At 28.1% G+C, this 21260-nt stretch overlaps 3 protein-coding genes and 1 long non-coding RNA gene across 4 annotated transcripts in view; 2 read left to right on the plus strand and 2 right to left on the minus strand.

The window, feature by feature from the left end:
* LOC100204348 (DIS3-like exonuclease 1) overlaps positions 1-2052 on the plus strand; it is a 55531-nt gene extending 53479 nt beyond the window's left edge. Inside the window, exon 31 of the mRNA XM_065816617.1 lies at positions 1468-2052. Coding sequence (XP_065672689.1) covers positions 1468-1638 — 171 coding nt within the window. The 3' untranslated portion in view covers positions 1639-2052. The remainder of the gene's footprint in view (positions 1-1467) is intronic.
* A 7672-nt stretch (positions 2053-9724) lies between these two features.
* Positions 9725-10793, minus strand: LOC136089745 (zinc finger MYM-type protein 5-like). The gene is made up of 2 exons (XM_065815826.1): positions 10748-10793; positions 9725-10509 (listed from the first exon to the last, which is right to left on the minus strand). The coding sequence occupies exons 1-2, from the start codon at positions 10791-10793 to the stop codon at positions 9725-9727; spliced, it is 831 nt and encodes a 276-aa protein (XP_065671898.1).
* A 2940-nt stretch (positions 10794-13733) lies between these two features.
* LOC136090200 (uncharacterized) lies at positions 13734-14352 on the plus strand. Its single transcript, XR_010643243.1, has 2 exons — positions 13734-13881; positions 14014-14352. It is a non-coding gene; the product is annotated as an uncharacterized LOC136090200 (long non-coding RNA).
* Positions 14353-14778: 426 nt separating this feature from the next.
* Positions 14779-16628, minus strand: LOC136089370 (putative nuclease HARBI1). Its single transcript, XM_065815344.1, has 3 exons — positions 16294-16628; positions 15680-15917; positions 14779-15430 (listed from the first exon to the last, which is right to left on the minus strand). Exons 1-3 carry the CDS (start codon positions 16550-16552, stop codon positions 14818-14820), a joined length of 1110 nt encoding a protein of 369 aa, XP_065671416.1. The 5' UTR covers positions 16553-16628; the 3' UTR covers positions 14779-14817.
* Between the last annotated feature and the right edge of the window lie 4632 nt (positions 16629-21260).

Consider the following 21260-nt stretch of genomic DNA (forward strand, 5'->3'; position numbering starts at 1 on the left):
TTTAAGTCTCACTTTACCCTATTAATTTAAGTCTCACTTTACCCTATTAATTTAAGTCTCACTTTACCCTATTAATTTAAGTCTCACTTTACCCTATTAATTTAAGTCTCACTTTACCTTATTAATTTAAGTCTCACTTTACCCTATTAATTTAAGTCTCACTTTACCCTATTAATTTAAGTCTCACTTTACCCTATTAATTTAAGTCTCACTTTACCCTATTAATTTAAGTCTCACTTTACCCTATTAATTTAAGTCTCGCTTTACCCTATGATTTTCCGCTTTTTATTTCTATTTGTCAGTTACGATTCAAGCCTCATTTCTATGATTTTCTGCTTTTTGTGCAGCTTTTATTTCTAATTGTAATTTTTTTTCTTATTATTAGAAGCACTACTTTCTTGATAATTAATCGCTTATCACTTTTTATTATTTTTTTATTAATTTATCGCACATATCACTTTTTATTAAGCAATTAATATTTCAACTAGAAATTAATACAAAAAAAGATATTTTCTGATGCCAAGATCCATTATTCTCGGGTTACTAAATTTTCTATTTTATTTTAGAAGTTAGATTCTAAAGGCTTAGAAAATTTTTAACAGTATAATTACCAAAGGCAAGTTTAATATTCTTATAGATGGCTCTAATTATATTACCATGTGGAGTTATTCACAAAGAACTTTTTTCTAATATATCATTAAAATCTAATGACCTGTATAAAAAAATGTTCATTTTTAAACATCCAAATCACGCTTTCATTGCTTGAGTCATTTCTCACTTGAACTTTTCCAGTTCAGACAGCTGTTGCAGTCTTACAAAAATGTTTTCCTTTTCACTACTCTTTTTGTTATTTATTTATTTATTTATTTTTTTTCATTTTAACTTTTATTGTTTAAAAAAGAAGTTATAGAGATAAATTGACTGTGGAAAAAATGTTAAGCAAGATGGTCAGCAATTTGAAATTTTAACCCGAGTAATTAGAAATGAATAAAATAAAATAAAGAAAAATGTTTTTAACAACATTTTTGATATTCAACATCATATTTGATTTTTGCAGTTTTTTCATAATAATGATAAGATCTAAAATCATAAAAAATAATCAAGTTGTGGAAATACTAATTAAAGAAAAAGTTATCAAGTTAAAGGCTAAAAAATTTGACGAAAACTTAGAAAAAATAAAACTTTGTTAAAGGTTAACGTTTTAAAAGGAAAAAGTAATCTGAAAATAGTTTCATTTGTAGATTTTGTAGATATTATTTTAATGTAACTATTCTTTTTTTTGTTTTTTTTGTGTTTTTTTTCACGAAGTTATTGCTTTTTATGATAAGTTTTTGAAATTTACTTTTTTATTTGATCTTTCCTAATACAGGTCATAAAAAAAAAATTTTCTTTGTCTTTTGTTGTTGTTGTTGCTTTCAGGCTTTTTACTAAGTTTTAAATAATTCGGTTCAAATTTGATTTTTTTAGGATGTCAAAGATTTTGAAGCCGTGAAAAACGAATCCATTTTGTTGCAAAAAAACAATTTAAATGAGCATTTAAAGAAAACATACGGACAGACGCATAAAAGTGTCAGTCTTTACGAGATGTTTCGAAGTTTTAAACAAATATCATTATGTGAAAGAACTTTGGCTGTTTAAAGTGTGAGGGAAATTGTATACTGACGTAATACAACTGACGTCTAAGTAACAAACGTAATATTTTCATAAAGTCAATTAACAATTTGTAGACAATCTCCTGAAATTATCCCATCAAGATGTCTACACAATTATCGTTCACAAGACGTCAACACGACGTCCTGTGAACGTCACATGTCTGTAGGACGTCCTCAAGACGTCCAGCGGACATTCTGTGTCCGCTGATATAGAGCTTGACAGTGTTAAAATTCTTACGTTTGTTTATTAAAAGTCTATAAAAATATTCTTTTAATCCCAGGTATATCTATTTATATCGGTTTTATCCCATCATATAGTACGAAATTGCATGTAAAAAAATATATTGTGTTTAGATTGTCATATATTTCTTAAGTTTAATAAAAATTTAGATGTCTTTGGTTTTTGCTTTTTTTTTTTTTTTTTTTTTTTTTTAGTAATAGTAAACAAATAGTCTGTTACTCAAATTATAAAATAAAATTCTTTTACTAATAATTAAACTAAGTAACTAACAATATTTCCAAATTTTTTTAAAAAGTTTAGAAAATATATTTGCGTTAACTTGAAAATGTAAAAGTTAGACTCGGAAGAAGTGCATAAAAATCGCTTCTCAACCTTTCAGAACATTTCAAAAATTGTATATACCCTTTATTTAATTCAAGACATATAAAGATGAATACACCAAAACCAATTTATTTTTTCGACTTTTGAACAGCAAATCAACTTATGATATTATTTAATCTCAACTGAACAATCCCACGGTAAAGCACTCTTGTAGATGATGTCTAACAGGTGCACCTGCTAGACATCGTCTTCCATTTCTTCGGCACACCTAGGTATGCCGTAAACCTAAAGACTTTTAAAAAAAGAATTCGCTTTGCGGTTTTGAGTGCTAAAATCCCAAAAGATTTTGACAGAACCTAGAAATCCTTAATAGAATGGTGAAATATAAGAAACATTTTCAGGTATACTAAACACTAAAAATTAGTCTCTTTTTCAGTTTCCGAGCCAATCTAAACTCTGTTTCCTACTTATATGCCAAATTTTAGCTTTATACCATTTTTGTCCGGGTTCGATGATTTTTTAAGCTAATTCTCTCCGACCATATTTATATAAAAAATATATAAATATATCTAATTTAATTATGTTAAAAAAAAACCTTTGAATAAATGTTATAGTATCAAATTTGAATATCAAGTTTATTTATATATTTGTGGTTGCTAACTTGCTAATAATTTTTAATTGTATAATAAATTGCTATAAAAAGAAGAAGAAATAATTGTAATAACAAATTGCTGATAACAACTATACATAGTAAACTATGAACAGTAGATCTCAAAATATGAACAGTAGATCTCAAAATATGAACAGTAGATCTCAAAATATGAACAGTATATCTCAAAATATGAACAGTAGATCTCAAAATATGAACAGTAAATCTCAAAAAGTTGATGTGTGTTTTGTAAGTTTACTTTTAAATTTACGAGATGTTTAATTTGATTCTTTAAGCTCCACAGTAAGTTGTATAACTGTGTATAAAGCAAAAAATTTATAAATTGGAAAGAACCCAGCGGATCAAGCCGTGAGTTTTTTCTAATTTATACATCGACGTGTAAAACACATTTTGTGTCTGCTGGAAAATGTTTAAGAATCAACTTTATACATCCCTCCAACATTTTTGGAAAGTATTTTTTTTCATTTTATTAACTTTTTTTTGTTATTTTTTAAACTTTTAGAATAATATTTCCTCAGAAATAACACCTTTTGTAGTGTTGCTATACTAACTTATTTCACAGATTAAGTTACAAGTTCAAAATAATTAGGGATGTCCCAGAATTTCGTAAGATTTTTACATCAGTTCTGTTCCGGCCGGTATTATTTCAGGCCGGAATGCCGGTGTTTATTTTTTACTTTTGTTTTTAAGATTTGTGATACAGACTGTGTAAATTAAATCAAAAATTATTGTCGTACAAGGCAAAGAAAAACTATTGGCAAACCTAGGTAAAAAACACAAAATTCTTAACAAACACGATGTAATTTTAGGTAATGCTACAGTTAAGCGGTCTAAATTAATTTTATTTTTTCGTTTGTTGCGCTCTCGCCAGTGGAGGCTTTTTAAAACATTAGGAATTTTAATTGAATTAATAAAAGAAAAAATATTGCTGCCCTATGTAAAACCCGTAGTCGACGTAGCAGTACTTCTTTTTAGCAGCAAGCTATAAGATAGTCAATGTAGCAACACTCTCTTACAGCGGTAGGCCATAAGATAATCGATGTAGTAGCACTTATTTTTTGCAGCAGGCTATAAGATAGTCGATGTATGTACTAAAGTAATAATAATTCTTTGTGTTTATATTAAAAAGTCACCTATTTGAGCAAGTCTACACAAGAAAGCCCAACAAGCAAAAAATGACTGTAGCTTTGCCTAATATTATTTGTAGTAATCACTTATGTAAGGATTTCTAAAGGTTTAAGAATATAGTGGAGCAAAAAAAGTTGCTATCCAGTTTTTAGCAACAAACGAGCTCTTTATTAATCAAAAATGTTATCTGCCTCTTATAGTCTCATTTTTAAAATTTCTTAACTTTTAAATAGTTAAAAAATATAGGATGCCTAATATAGTAAATATTTCAATTTTAACCTAAATGTAAAAATATAAAACAAAGAAATAATTTTAAATATAAATATTATGCAGGTTAAAACTTTCAATAACTGAAATTATAAAAAACAAATAAAAACAACATATTAGATTTAAATGTAGGTAATATATATATATATATATATATATATATATATATATATATATATATATATATATATATATATATATATATATATATATTAAGTTTAGTTTTAGTTTACATTATTTACATGCAGGGCCATCTTATCCATTAGGCACTATAGGCACCGTGCCTAGAGCCTACGAATCTACAGGGGCCTACAAAAGAAATGAAAAAAAAAGAAATTTTAAAGTGTTTTTCATTTCATTGATAAAACAATCATACAGATGCAGCATAATATTCATAATTGATAAAAATGTTTATAATCAAACAGTATAACTAGATGACATTAACTTTTCGACTTTTGGTATTTGAAAAATCAACTATAACATCTTCAAATGTCATCTCCCGCATTACTTTATTTTCAATTGATAGCAGTGCCAGGGAGGATAGTCGGGCTTGTCCCATAGTTGAACGCAGATAGTTTTTTATCAGTTTTAATTTTGAAAAAGAACGTTCACCTTCTGAATTCGTGCCTAATATAGAGAGATAAATCCTGAAAGCGATATTAACATTTGGAAAACTTGCAACTAGTTTATTGTCTACTTGCAGCTTAATCTTTTCAGACACCGATTTACCATCACTAAACATTTGAGAAAACAGCAAAAACGGTAAATTCGTCTTCGAGGTCTGATGGATACAACTGAATTAGTGCCTTGGTTTTAGCCACTACTTCCTCACTCGACAAAGATCTGTTGTCAAGAAGAAAGTTAAACCTTTTGTACAATACTTTATAAGCTGCTCTGCGTTTTTCCATCATTATTAAGTCTGTCTATGATAACGTAATACTGATGAATACGGAATCACTGGCACTAACATTTAAACTGGGATTACTTGTATCCATAACTTCGTCATCAAATCGCTTCCGTATTCGCTTGCGTTGTGTAGCTTCTTTGTAATCAGATTCTGTGAGATCTTTTGCCTGGCCTTCGAATGTTTCAAACTTACTGCGTGTATCATGAAAATACTGTATGAGACCATCGTACAGTTTAATGGTGCACAGCTCAATACCCGGCTCCTGTAAGGCTTTATTGACAATATTCATCTTTTAAAGTAAATCTTTCCAAATCACACACATTAACGCAGTTTCAAAGTAGTCTAAATGTTTAACCAGTGATTTCGCTTCATGAACAGTGCTGGTGGTTGATGTTTGTTGTTAGTGACTTCACATAATGCTTGACGAATTTGTAAGTAATTTGCATAGAAAGCTCTTGTAAACTATTGATAATGTAAACTATTAATAAATTTAAACAAACATTTAAAACAAATAACAAATAATAGATTGAACCATAAAATATTACATTTAACAAAACTTATTAGTAATTTACAAAAACGTAATCATAACTAATAAAATACCTACCAAATAAAATCGTACTTTTTAAAATAATACGTGGAATTCTGAGAATTTCATTTTTAAATAAATGTGAACTATTGATAAATTTAAAAAAACATTTAAAACAAATAACAAACCATAGATTGAACCATAAAACATTACATTTAACAAAACTTATTAGTAATTTACAAAAACGTAATCATAACTAATAAAATACCTACCAAATAAAATCGTACTTTTTAAAATAATACGTGGAATTCTGAGAATTTCATTTTTAAATAAATGTGAACTATTGATAAATTTAAACAAAAATTTAAAACAAATAACAAACCATAGATTGAACCATAAAACATTACATTTAACAAAACTTATTAATAATTTACAAAAACGTAATCATAACAAATAAAATACCTACCAAATAAAATCGTACTTTTTAAAATAATACGTGAAATTCTATGAATTTCATTTTTAGATAAATGTAAACTATTGATAAATTTAAACAAACCTTTAAAACAAATAACAAACCATAGATTGCTGAATTTTTAATGGCTTTTCATGATCATAACTAAAGTAATGATAGTGAGAGAAATACAATTAATGAAATGGTTACAATTTAATTTCTTTAAGGCATAACATGTGTACAGATACAAAATAATCAAACAAATAGCGACTGTAGGCCCATTAACGACTACGTACAAAAATTAAAAAATAATGTAAATTGAATAACGTGTACATGACATTTAAATTGAAAGAAAGGCCTACAGCTACATTTTTATGCAAAGTGCCTAGAGCCTATGACGCTCGAAAAACGGCCCTGTTTACATGTCGTGATTTACATGTAATATAAACATATAAACTTGGAATCTGGAAGATCATAACGAACTTGTCGCCAGAACCATATAAAAATTACAATATAAATATAATATAAAATAATACAAGTAGTTTATGACAAAATTACAATCCAAAACATTTGAAATAATAAATGAATATCTGAAAAATATTTCAATATATTATCCGTTGAAAATATAATATTCTTTAATTTGTTTTTAAAAACAGAAAAAGAGATAGATGAATCAAAATTCGGCTGGACAATTTTATTCCATAGATAAGGTGCTCGATAATTGATTAAACTTTGTTTGACAAAAGGGTTCTTTTAAATAGTTTTTATATCGCAAACTATATTTATTCTTTACTTTAAAGGTAAATAGATCTTTAAAAACATGTAATAAAGGGCTGTTCATACAACAAAACGTAAAACATAAAGTATTATACAAGTTAGGTTCAAAAACGTTTAATACATTCATATCTTTGAATAAAAGTTTTGTATTTGAAAAACGATTTAAAAAATATATTATTCGCATCGCATGTTTCTGATGGCGGTAAAGACATTGCAACTTACTTTAACCTGTACTTCTCCAGGCATTATTTACATAGTTTATATAGCTATGAATAAATGAGTAGTATAGTTGTTTTAAATTATTTTTATTTAAATAATTTCTGGCCTTATAGAGGATTCCAATACTTTTTGCAACTTTTGTTGATATATAATCAATATGAGTTTTTTATGTCATATTTTCGTCAAGATAAATACCTAGGAATTTTAAAACGGAATCTTTTTTTATTTCTACTTTATCAATATAAAATTTAGGTAAATCATTAGGCAAAAAACGTTTTTTTGTTGAGGAGTGAAAAAGGATTCACTTTGTTTTGTCAATATTTAAGGTTAGTTTGTTGCATTTAAACCAAATAGAAATTTTTATAAGTTCTTTATTAATATTTTAAAAAAGTTTGTTAAAGTCTTTGTTTGATAAAAATAAATTGGTATCGTCTGCAAACATGATGCTCCTAAGGTTCGAGGTCTTATTTAGATCGTTGATGATACTAAAAAGAGAAGTGGACCAAGGATAGAATCCAGTGGAACACCACATTTTATTTCAATTAATGTTTTATTTTGAAAATCAATAGGGAGCAATTCTTTCCCGTGGTAGACGAATTGCTTTCTATTTGACAAGTAGCTTTAATACCATTTGATCAATTTACCAGTTATTCTGTAGAACTTAAGTTTTTTAAGTAAGATATCAAGATTGACTGTATCAAAAGCCTTTGATAAATCGATAAAAATACCAAGTGTATATTAAGATTTAGCAAAAGAATTTGAGACTTCACGAGTAAACTGAATAATTGCTTGTTCAGTTAAACTATTTTTTTTAAAGCCGAATTGATTTTTATATAGTAAATTATCAGGGCCGTAGTGAGATCAACAATCCTTTCGGGCAAGGAGATGCCGCCTCAAATTCAATAATTTTTTCAATGTTTAATTTGATTTATAATTTGATAAACCTACTTAAAGCACATTTAAAATCAACTTTAAATCGTACTTTGTGGTTGAAAGTCATTGAAAAAATTACCAGGCATTAGTTTTTTAAATAAATATTAAAATTAGACACATTCAAACAAAATTAATTTTTCTAGCTTTCAATGATGCAAAATTATCAATAATTTCATTGTAACACAGAGATTTTGCCAGGGGATTTTCAATTGACAAAATGGCAACATTATTCAAACGTTCTTGATCCATGGAGGATCTTAGATAATTTTTCAAATGCTTAAGTTTGCTAAAGCTACGTTCACATGATGCCACAGTGACGGGTAGTGTGAGAAAGATTCTAAGAGCAATTTCAATGAAAGGGTATGCCTCAGTCAAAGAATAGGTGTGCATAAATTGCAAGATTTTCAATAGATTTGCGTTTTTTAAATCTGGAATCAGGACACTGGCTTGAAGCTTAAAGCTTTCAATTTCAGATAGAAATTCATTAGCATTAAGATCACGAACATATTTTTGACAAAGTTTCTCCACATTTCTTCAGATCTTCAACTGACATACATGCAAGAGAGTTATCATTTAGAAACTCAAAATCTGATGAAATCTCAACCATTGTTTCAAATCTCCAGTGTAATTGTGTAATTATACTGTCAAAGACTATATTACAATTAATTTCAAAATCTTCTTCTGGAGGTATGTGTGAACTTTCTTCCCTTGTTTCATTATCAAACATCTTTTTTGCTTTTCGTTTTCTTTTGATTGGAAAGCTAGCTTCAATGTCAAGATTTTTTGATATTATTTCAGCTTTTTTCATGCTGTTATGAATGCCCCTGTCTCGAAGGTTTTGTATAGAAGCAATCAGACCAGCAATTTGTTTTGATGCAATCAATTGTCATATTTTTTGATTGTAAGCTGCGATTCTCTCTGTCAATTAATGTAAGTATCATGTTCCAAAGGTCAAGCCAGCAACGAAACTCAAAACCAACTTGAATCAAAATCTCTCTAGCTCCGGACCTTGTTTCAGCATTTAGCAGAGAATCATTACTAATTTCTTGTAAAACATTGCTAACATTTGTGATTTGATTATTTAGTGAATGGATAGCCTCCTTTTTGGCAGACCAGCGTGTTTCACTTTGATTTTTTAGGGTGACTTCAAGTGTTTTCATCAGTTTGTCCCATCTGGTAGTAGAACTTCAGAAGAAATTGAATATTTTCTGAACCTTTCCAAAAAATGTAATCATAAATGGGGAAACTTCTGCTGAATGGACTCCTACAAGATTTAGAGTGTGAGCTGCGCAAGGCACCGTGCTAAATTATTTTTTGCAGTTATTTGGGCTTGAACACCAGAATATTTTTCAGACATGTTGGCTCCATTGTCATAACCCTGACCTCGGCAATCTTCGATGTTTAATTCATCTTTATTTAAGCTGAATAATATTTCTGAAGCAAGACCAACTCCGGTTTTTTGATGAGACTCAATGAAATCTAGAAAACTCTCTTCAATAGAACATTCTCCATCAGTGACACAAACATATCGGATTATTTCTGACATTTGTGCTTTGTGAGAGAGATCAGGAGTGCAATCAAATAAAACTGAATAATATTTGGCATTTTTAATTCTCGTGACTATCTCGCTTTTCACCTTTCTGCCAAGAATTTCAATTCATTCTGAATTTGTTGGAAAAAGTAACTAACAGATTTTTGCTTAAGTTTAACATTCGTTATGTGTTCTGCTAAAGGATGATGATAGCGTGCTATTAGTTCAATTGTGTTGAGAAAGATTCCACTGTTTGGCTCACCAATAATATTGAAACTGCCTCGAAAAGCCAAACTGTTCTTAGTGCAGAACATAAATGAATCTATAACAACTTTTAGAATATTTCGCCACTTTTCTTTTTCAGTTTGGATGGCATTTTGAATGTCCTTGTCTAAAGATCTTCCCTTCAGATTTTTTTCCATTTCTTTCCATGAAGTGAAACAATTTCTATGTTCACAGCTATTCTTGTGTTCAGGGATTCGAGGGTTTAGTTGTTTCCATTCTGAAAAACCTTTTGATGTATCTGCAAACTTGCTTGTCTTTGTGTTTGAAAAAAGGATACATGGAAAGCAAAACAAAGAATTTTTTGATGCACTGTATAACAACCATTGACGATTAACTTTTTCCCCATTAGGAAGATTTTTTTCAAACCAACTGAAATATCTGTTTTCTGATGATGTTGATGTGGTAGGATAGACTTCTCTCTTGTCTTGTTTAGCACCATGTTCAACCAAAGAACATCTTAGACTGTCATTAATTTTGGGCCAAGTTGGTGGATCATCAAACTTGAATTCTAACAGATTTGTTGTAACTGCATTTTGGTTGACTTCATTGATTTGCAGTAACTGTTCATCATCACATCGAAAAAAAACTGGACTTTTTTGCGCTGTAAAAATAAAAATAAACTATATCAACATTTTTTCCATTGTAATATTGCAAATGACATGGCTTAGTTTGCTAAGTTTTTTAATTAAATTTATTTTGTGATTTTGACTTGAAAATCCATCAATAAAAATATTTTTACCTGGTTGTTCTGTTTGATCTTTGATTTTTTTAATCCATTTTGCAAACACCTTTGGAATTTTTTGTCACTTTCATGTCGTTGCTTTTTTAACTTTTTTAACTTTTTGCTGAACCAGATAGCTTTATTCTTTTTTTTGATGGTGACATAATAGATTTTAAAACTTTTATTTCAAAATATTTTACTTTTCTTGACAAAGAAAGAATGAAAGTTTCTCTGTGCGACTAAGTGTAATCAATAAATACAAATGCAATTATTTTGCCTCGATTTCTTTTTTAAAAGTTCTCAAGTCAAAAAACTGCGAGTTAAAATTATTTTCATTAAAAAACTGCAAAGCTGGGTGCTTATTCACAACTTTTCCGTAACTCTTGCGTAGCTGAGCAAAAGTTATGAAAAACTTACGCAAACTATTTTTTGCGTAACTATTTGGTATTCACAACTTTTTCGTAGCGTTTGCGTAAAGTTAAGGTTGCGCATGAGTTACGCAAAACTTACGCAAAAACTTACGCAAATATTTAAAAACTATTTGTATAGAATAAGTAGTTAGTATTACTAAATTCTTTTGTTTTGATAGGTATCTACTAAAAATATTATATATATATATATATATTTATATATATATATATATATATATATATATATATATATATATATATATATATATATATATATATATATATATATATATATATATATATGTATTTATATATATATATATATATATATATATATATATATATATATAAATACATATATATACATATATATTTATATATTAATATATATATACATATATATATATATATATATATATATATATATATATTTATATATATTTATATCTGCATGTGTGTCTTATATATAATTATATAATAACTAAGTTATTATATAATTATTTATACCTAAGAACGTTATATATAAATTATATATAACTAAGAACGTATATTTTCCCAAAAAAGGAAGTGAAGATGAGATGGAGAATTAAGGAGAATGAACGATTGAGAGAGAGATGTTTCTAGTAATTTCTTCCTTATTTGGGGAAATACACGTACTTAATTTAAATTTTAAATGTTTCTTTAACTAATTTCTTGATTAATTAAATTAAAATAATATACTATTTACTCAGCAAATGATCTAATAAGGAAATAATTAAAAATTATAAATGTACATATTAATTTTTAATGCCTTTACTGATTACTATAAAATATCTGCAGACTTATTTATTATATTTTATTTATTATACTTATTTTTGTTAACAAAATAAAGTTCTTCAAAGTAGCATAAGTAATAAATAAATATTGCTGCTTAGAAGTAGGTTTTTATTTTTATTAACTCTTTTTTTCTACTAAATATTTTACTAATCATTTTTAATATTAATAGTAGTATAAATTTATATTAAATGGTACAAAAAAGTAGTTTAGTGCTTTAATTTATGTATGGCGTTTTATTTATTTATTTTATTATGGCATTATAATAAATATGTTGATGCTAAAATTTTTTGAGAAATTATTTACTCTAGTGTCAGAAATCACGAAAGATTCTAAAAAAAGAGCTGAAAATTGGACGCTTGAGCAGATAGGACTTTTGGTCAAGCTGTATAACGAGAATAAGAGATTGCTTGATGGAAAATTTTCTCCTTGTAAAAAAGATTTATTTTAGATATATATTATATAATAATGATAAAACATTTTTAATGTTAATAAAAAATTTCAATTATTTTTAGCAATCTCAAAACTTACAAAAGACGATGCATGGAGTAAAATTGCAGACCAGGTTTCTCTTGTCGGTTCAGACCGCACAGTGCTACAATGTAAAAAGAAGCTATCTGATCAAAAATCTGAAAGCAAGGGAAAAGCAGCACGGATTATTTCTAGTCTAAACAAGACTGGCGGGGGTGAGGGGTGCTTGGAAGAGCTTAACTCCATTGATCAGCAAATGGTGTCTAAGATGCCAAAAGTTTCATTCATGGTAATGATTTTAGAAGAATATAATTTTTGTGTGTTTTATATATATATATATATGGATATATATATATATATATGGATATATATATATATATATATAAATATATATATATATTTATATATATATATATATATATATATATATAAATATATATATATATATAAATATATATATATATATATATATATATATATAGTTCTATAGTTTGTTGGCTTTAGGAAGAGCGGAAGGAAAAAAGTGATTCTTACGCCAACACATACGTCACTTTTAATTACTTTTGACTTTCGTCCAACATTTCCGTGTTGGACGAAAGTAAAAACCATTAATTTAATTACAAATTAATCGTTTTTTAAAAAAGCCACAAAAACGCAAATTTAATTGACCAGAATGTTTTTAAAAACATTCTGAATGTTTTTATAACATTTTGAATGTTTTTAACAATATAAACAATGTTTTTATTTTTATTTTTTTTAATAAAATGTTTTTATTTTAATTTTTTTTAATAAAATGTTTTTATTTTTATTTTTTTTACTGTAAATCATGCGCGGAGTGTTGCTACATCGACTATCTTATAGCCTGACTCGCAAGGGAGTGCTGCTACATCGACTGACAAATAGCCTGACTCGCAAGGGAGTGCTGCTACATCGACTGACAAATAGCCTGACTCGCAAGGGAGTGCTGCTACATCGACTGACAAATAGCCTGACCCGCAAGGGAGTGCTGCTACATCGACTGAGGGTTTGGTTGGGGCAGGCAGTCTATCATTATTAAAAAAAAAAAATTCCGGTCTTGCATTTTAATTTTTACTTTTTGTCAACAAAATATCGAAAAAACTTTCGGACAACATCTAAGGGTTCTATATATATATATATATATATATATATATATATATATATATATATATATATATATATATATATATATATATATATATATATATATATAACTTGTATAATTTAGCAACAATATGCAGTCTTCAGATTGCAACGATAATGAGATTTACAAAGAGAATATAGTGCAATCTAGTTCAAAAGAGTCCAAAAAAGTATTTTCATATAATTTTCCCAAAAAATATGTTATTAGTATTTTGATCCCTAGTGTTCTTTTCAATTTTTGGCAGTAATCAGTACTCATATTGAATTATAGACACCATTGTTGCACGATACATCCTCAATTACCAAAGAATTGCTAAGTTCCACTGCATCAACTAGTTCTCCTACGTTTTTGACAATACAAGACAAAACGTCTGTTGAGCCAATTTTTACAAAACAGGTGCATCACTCCCTTTAAATTATTTTTGTTTTACAACAAAAGTAAATAAAATAAATAAACTACTACTTATGTTTAAAATTGTTAATTAAATTGTTTAATATTTCTTAACATCGAATTTAAATTTAATTTTAGAATGTCGAGTGTAAACAGTCACTAAAGTCCTCTAAAAAACGAAAGTTATCGCCATCAAATGTAGATAACTATATGATAAACATGTCCAAGCTTGGTCAACAAATTATTGAAACCGGACAGCAAATAGCGTCTGCTCTTAAGCCAACTATTCTAACTGATCAACCACTTTTGGAAAGTATTGGCGACACCTTAAGATGCATTGCAGAGTCAACAAAAAGTCTCGCGGAGTCATCTGAAAAGATGACTAATTCCCTGAAAGAAATCGCTTCAGCAATCTCAAATAATTAATAAATGTACATTATCTAATTCATATTATCTAATAAATTGATTTGTTATTAATTTTATTTATTACCTAATAATAGTTAAAAATGTTCATCATTAGCTAAAAACGAATGTTCGAATGGCAAAAAATGAAACATGAAACAAAAAAAATTCTTAAGTGAATAGCATAGCTGTTCTATTATTGATTTAAAATAATTTGTTCTAATGTTGATTTAAAAACAAAAGCTAAATTTTTAAGACCCTTTGCACATTAATAGCATCTTAGAATAATCAAATCAATATTATAGTTTTAATAAATTGAATGTTATTTTATATTTGTTGATTAATTTAACATCTTTTCAAAATAAAACAAAAATTAATTTATACAATCCCATATGAACTTATAGACGTAGACATCGCACAAAAACATAGACATAAATATCATTATTAAAGTTTAAAAAAAGATTTTTATTTTACACACTAAATTTCTTAAATAAAGAAAGCTTTTTTTTTAAAATAACAGTTTTATTTAATAACACAACGTTATAAAACATGGGGATGTCTATTGGCAAACATATAGTTTTTCAAATCATTTCTTCTAGTTAAACCAAGTCGAATTTGGTTGATTTGTCTTCGACCAACGTGATAAAAATTACTATTATTTTCAGTGCTGCTATTATCTGTTATCATCTCAGTGTTACCAACTGCATCGTCGCTAGCTACTACATTATCTGGCTCTTCTAAACCCAATGAATTGCACATATTCTCAAGTAATACACAAGTATAAATGATCGAACAGCACTTGGTAGGAGAATATTGAAGAGTTCCGCCACTTTTATGTAGACATCTCCACCTGTTTTTGAGACTGCCAATACAACGTTCTATTCTACTTCGAACCCTTGAGTGGGTTTTGTTGAAAAACATTTCTTCAGGGGTAATTGCAGGACTAAATGGTGTAATCATGACTGGCGATAACCCGTATCCTGAATCACCAAAAAGAAAACCTGCAACTGGATCAGCTTCCATCGTTTGTTTTAAAGTAGAATTTGAATAAACAAAAGCATCATGACATGATCCTGGATATTTAATTACTACATCTCTGAACTGTCCATCATAATCGACAACAAATTGGCAATTTATAGCTGAATAGCCTTTTCTAAAAAATGAAGCAAAACATATTAATAAGCAAAATGAACGAATTTTTATAAGTTAAAATGTATAATTACACTATAACTATAATTAGGAACTAGAATTTTAACTCTTCAATATGATCATTTAGATCCTACAGTAATAAATACTGAATAAAAAAAAATTAAAAATGTCAATCATATTATTTAATAGTAATTTGTATACTACTCAAGCCTATTTAAAGATTACTTTGGCTCATTTAAAAACTATTTTTTACCTGCAAATAAAAGCTGGCTCATCAGCCCCAGTGACTCCTTTGATGGGCACCATTGTACCATCAATTAGGCCCAAAAGACCCTTTACTCCACAAGCCTCAAAATAACTTTGTTTCACTTTAGTTATTTCTTCTTGACTACTGTACCATTTGACAAGGTAGCTGTAGTGTTGCATAAATGACTCACAAAACTGATGGATTATTCGGCTAGTGCTAGCCTGGCTCATCTCAGAAGTGTCGCCTAAAATTAAAAAATAATAAACTTTCATAGCTTCATTCAGATGTAGTTTATGATTGAATTTATGAATTGTTTATGTTTACGGAAAATTCTTGAATAAAAACTGTGATTTTATACAAGATGTGTGACCTTAACTTTTAACCTTACAAAATAATACATAGTTTTGTGAAATTGCAGTTATTCTAAAAAAATTAATATGTTCTGTTAATTTAAAAAATCATGTTTGGTTTTTGTCTCTTAAAGAACGTACATTTATAATCTAAACACTGGACTAATATCAATTAAGTGAAGCATTAGCTAACATGTTTACTTTTTTTTAAGTATTTTTAAATACATTTCAATAACATATATAAATATATACACATAATATAATTCTTACCTATTGGATTTTGAAAGCTTCCTGTTGCTAGAAACCTTAAAGATACAAGTACTTTAGTTTCTGGTAAAATGGAATTGTTTTGGCCAGTTGTTGAAGACAGATCATCCTGTAGAGTGTTAACAATCTCAGATATTTTACGCAACGGTAAACGAAATTTCTGACGACATTCAACATCTGAAAAATCATTAAGGACAGCACGATGAGCCTTTCGCCAATTTTGATTTTGGAATTCAATTTCTTGAATCATTTGAATATCCATTTTAACTAGAATATTTCAAATAGCATTTCAAATAGCTAATTTAATATGCTATTCTATATAAAATCATATAATATTATTCTGTATATATTACTAAATTAGTAATTTTAAATCAATAACGTATTTATTGCACCTAATAATAATATTATTATTATGCGCAATGAACACGTTATTGATAAACACGCTGTTGATATAACTAATATATATACATATATTAAATTTAATATACACATATTTTATTATAATAAAATGTGTGTGTAAAAATGTATGAGTAACAATGATGTTACTCACACATACACATATATTAAATACGTGTGTATGTATGAGTAACATATAGTAACAAAATCTATGTGTATATTAAATTTAATATATGTACATGTATTAGTAATATATATTATTACTAAAAGACTTTGATGAATATTGTACATTATTATTATATGTAGGGTAAAGTGGGGTATTAAGCCCTATGGGGCATTAAACCCCATTTACTCTGTTTATATAATAAAATGCCTAAATAATATTGCATCTATATTAGCACAAATATTAACTCTCTCTCTTTCTGAGAGAGAGGTAATATTTAGAGAATATTTAGAGGTAATAGAGAGATTATAGTAATATAGTAATAGAGAGTAACATAATAGAGAGAGAGACAAGAGTATAAAGTATATACTTCAATAATATTATTGTATATAGATTTGTATATAGTATTTGTATAGTATTGTATATAATATAGTTGTATTATAATACAACCATAAGTTAATATAGTATGGATATATCATATAGTTTTGTAATATGACAATAAATAGCTATTAAGGTAACTTAACTTACTTACTAAGTTATTGGCTTACTACAAATCTATATGAAATATTCATACTAATATGGATATATCATATATAATCATTAAGTTATCTTAATAACTCTCATATATATCATTAAGTTATCTCAATAACTATTTATTGTCATACTACAAAACTATAGGATATATCTATACTATAATACCTTATGGTTGTATTATAACACAACTCTATTATATACAAACTAAAACATATACTAAATTATATAAATATTACAATTGTATACATATACAACATAATAAAACTATATGTTATACAAACTAAAACAGGGAGAGCAACCATAGTATTACTATGGTCGCTCTCCTTGTTTTAGCCAAGCTATAAGAGCTCTCATATCTATATAATATCTATATTATCATTCTATATCTATATAATCATATTATCATTCTATATAATGGATGGTTTGCTCTAGTGTGAACCATCTAATACCCTATAAGAGAGCTCTCTAGAGAGCTCTCCATATATATAGTACCATATAAGAGAGCTAGCTCTCTTATATGGTATTAGTCTAATACGTATGTAATTTGTAATGTATGTATGTAACTCTAAATTGAACCATCTAATAGATGGTTCAATTTAGAGTGAACCATCCATTATATAAAATGTATGTATATATTTTTTTCACCTTAAAACAAGCTTATGTAGTACTTCTATATTTTTGGTAAATATAATAATATATTTTCCATATATTAACATACGTTAAGTTATTTCTTAAATAATACAACTATAACCTTTTTTTTTACAACAACAATAGCAATATATTATATTTCTATTGTTGTTGTTGTTGTTAAAAAAAAGGTTATAGCTGTATTTTTTAAGTAAATAACTTACGTATAGCAGTATAATATTAATATAAGTATATAATTTATTGGCAGTTACAAACAAAATCTGAAATCTTTTACAATAATTAAAACGCCATTTTTTAATATTAGATGATTTAAAGTTACGCCAAACGTAAGTCAGAAAATAGCAGACGTAACTTTTCTTGCGTAAACTTCGCTGAGCACTTTTTAGGAAAATGTTGTGAATACCGTTTTTTAGACTTTTTGCGTAAGTAAAAACTTACGCAAAAACTTAAGTTTTTGCTTAGGCAAAGTTTGTGAATATGACTTTGCGTAACTTTGAACTTACGCCAAAACTTACGCAAATTTTTGACTTAGGGGTCGTCCATAACGTACGTACGCTCATAGGGGGGGGGGGGGGGCTCTTCAAAAAGCGTACGAAAGCGTATGGGAGGGGGGGGGGGGGGGGGGGAGGGTTCAATTTAAAAGTACGTACTTCGATTTTCTAATTTATCACAATTAACCAGCTAATCAATAGAAAAGTTACATTCTGACTAAAGATTCTAGTTTGCCAACATAAAAAGATGTATGGTATATGAAGTAGAGGGTATAGTTTTCCTCTATGCACACACATGTATGGGCGCCCTCAGAATTTTTTGATGTTCCAGATAGGACACTTTCACACATCGTGCAAACTCATAACTTAAGTTTGTTTATACCTATGCCAAATGAGGAGGCCTTGCAAAATATCGGGATGGCGGAGGCCTGTGAACAAAAAGCCTTAAAAAGCTTACCCTCCCGACCCCCAAAATGAGAGGGGTGTAAATTTTGCATGGTTATAACTTTTAGATTTGGAAAAAAATTTGGATGGCCTCCGCCATCCAAATTTTTTGCAAGGCCACCTCATTTGGCATATTAACAAACTTAAGTTTGCACGTTGTGTGAAAGTGTTCTATCATCAAAAATCAAAACATCAAAAAATCCTGAGGGGGCCCATGCACACATGCCCGTCCTTATATACTGGCCCTGAGTAAGACCTGAGGGCCGTGGTTGATGGGACGGAGTCACCCCAAAAAAAACGTGTCAATGGCGTCTCAAAGACCGCTAGGTTTTGCTAAAATAAAAAGCTTCTTAAAATAGCAAAAGGGCACAAAATTTGCTGTTGCTCCCTCCCACTGGGTTTTACCCTTTGTTTTCAATATTACTGATCTCACCTTAGACTCGTTTTTTACTTACTAAAGAGGGGTGCCTAAAAAAAACGTCCACCTTAAAGTATAGTTTATTTACATTTGATTCGTTAAAAAAACAAAAAAAAGTTTTCCTAGACTTCACCGAGAATCGAACCTGGATCTCCGACGAATGTTGCCGCCGCACAAACCTTTCGCCCAAATACACACTTAGAATAGTGAATTTTAAGTTTATTTAAATTATTATTTGCATTTATACTTAAAGACGTTTTTAAAATGCGTAAGCAAAAAGCTTTGGGGTAGTATAAAGTATCTAAGGTACCCTCCGTCTTTTTTTTTTTTAATTAAACTTTTTAATTAAGAAAAAAAAAAAAAGGAGGGATGGGGGGGATATTTGAGGGGGGGGGGTATTTGAGAAACGTACGTACTTTTAAGGGGGGGTGGGGACATAAAAGTACGCATGGCAACAGGGGGGAGGGGGGGGTCAAATTTCAAAATTTTTGGCGTACGTACTTTATGGACGACCCCTTACGAAAGAGTTGTGAATAAGCACCCTGGGTCGTAAAAGTCACTAAGTAAAACATTATTTGTAGTTTTGAAAACATTAAAGTGTTGCGTTCCAAAACCTATTGTTTGTTTAGCCATTTGTAAGAGTAATTAATTCTTACGCTGAAAACAAAAATTAAGTTATTTTTTAAATTCGCGACAATTAATTTAGTTATATTTAATCGTTGCGTATTTACCTTGATTGCGCAGTTTTTTCACTTCTTCCCATAGTTTCTTTCTCTCTTCCATAGTTTCTTTAGCGAAATCTTCGTTAATATATATTCCACTGCCACTTTTGTTTTAATTATTTAATTTTTTTTTTAATTAATGTTTTAATTTCACATTGGAAATTATTTTAATTTGCATGAAGGTGCGAAAAAAACTATGAGGCGTGTCCAAAGATTTTGAAACGCAAATTAAAATTATTTTGGTCTTGAGGCGTCTTTAAAACATTTCATATATTAAAAAATGTTTATTAAATTTTGAAATTTGCCGCCTTGCTAATTTGCCGCCCATGGCTGTGGCCTCGTTCGCCACCCCTTCACTACGGCTCTGTAAATTATATATATATATATATATATATATATATATATATATATATATATATATATATATATATATATATATATATATATATATATATATATATATATATATATATATATATATATATATATATATATATTATAGGTTTTAAATATGTTATGTAGCCACGATGCTGAGGTGCAGGCTTTCACAATCGATCTTGAAGGTAAGAAGTTACATAAATATAATTCTCGTTCCAGGCGGAATTTTTAACAATACCGGCAAGTCCGATTCCGGCCGGAATTCAAAATTTCCAAACCGGTAGAGCCCTAAAAATAATACGTATAAAATTGGTTTTTGGGAAATATAATAATAATTTTTTTTTTTAACATTCAACAAAAAATCTTTTACATAATAAGCCATACATTTACATAATAATTCACTTTGTTTAACACTTTAATAAATACTTTCTTTACAAATTGTAAATTATAAATAATAAATATCACTTTAATAAATATTTTCAAAAACAAAAAATAAAAGGTAAACCAACAATATGTTTGACCAACGTTAGATCAACAATACATCTGGGCTCTACGAAAAGTTTTTGAAGATATACATATCATACTTACTTTATTTGAGCCCCTATCTGCTTATAATTTAACTGATTTAATTCCTAACTGATCAAAGTTTATGGTGTTATTTTCTTTTTTTTTTTTACTTCATATTATGAAACTTGTAATACTGTATAAATAAAATGTAAAAAGAAAAATATTTATAGTCTCAGCTAAAGTCAAACTTGTTTTTGAAGCGTAAACTG

The sequence above is a fragment of the Hydra vulgaris genome, chromosome 13 (genome assembly GCF_038396675.1).
Source record: "Hydra vulgaris chromosome 13, alternate assembly HydraT2T_AEP".
Lineage (NCBI taxonomy): Eukaryota > Metazoa > Cnidaria > Hydrozoa > Anthoathecata > Hydridae > Hydra > Hydra vulgaris.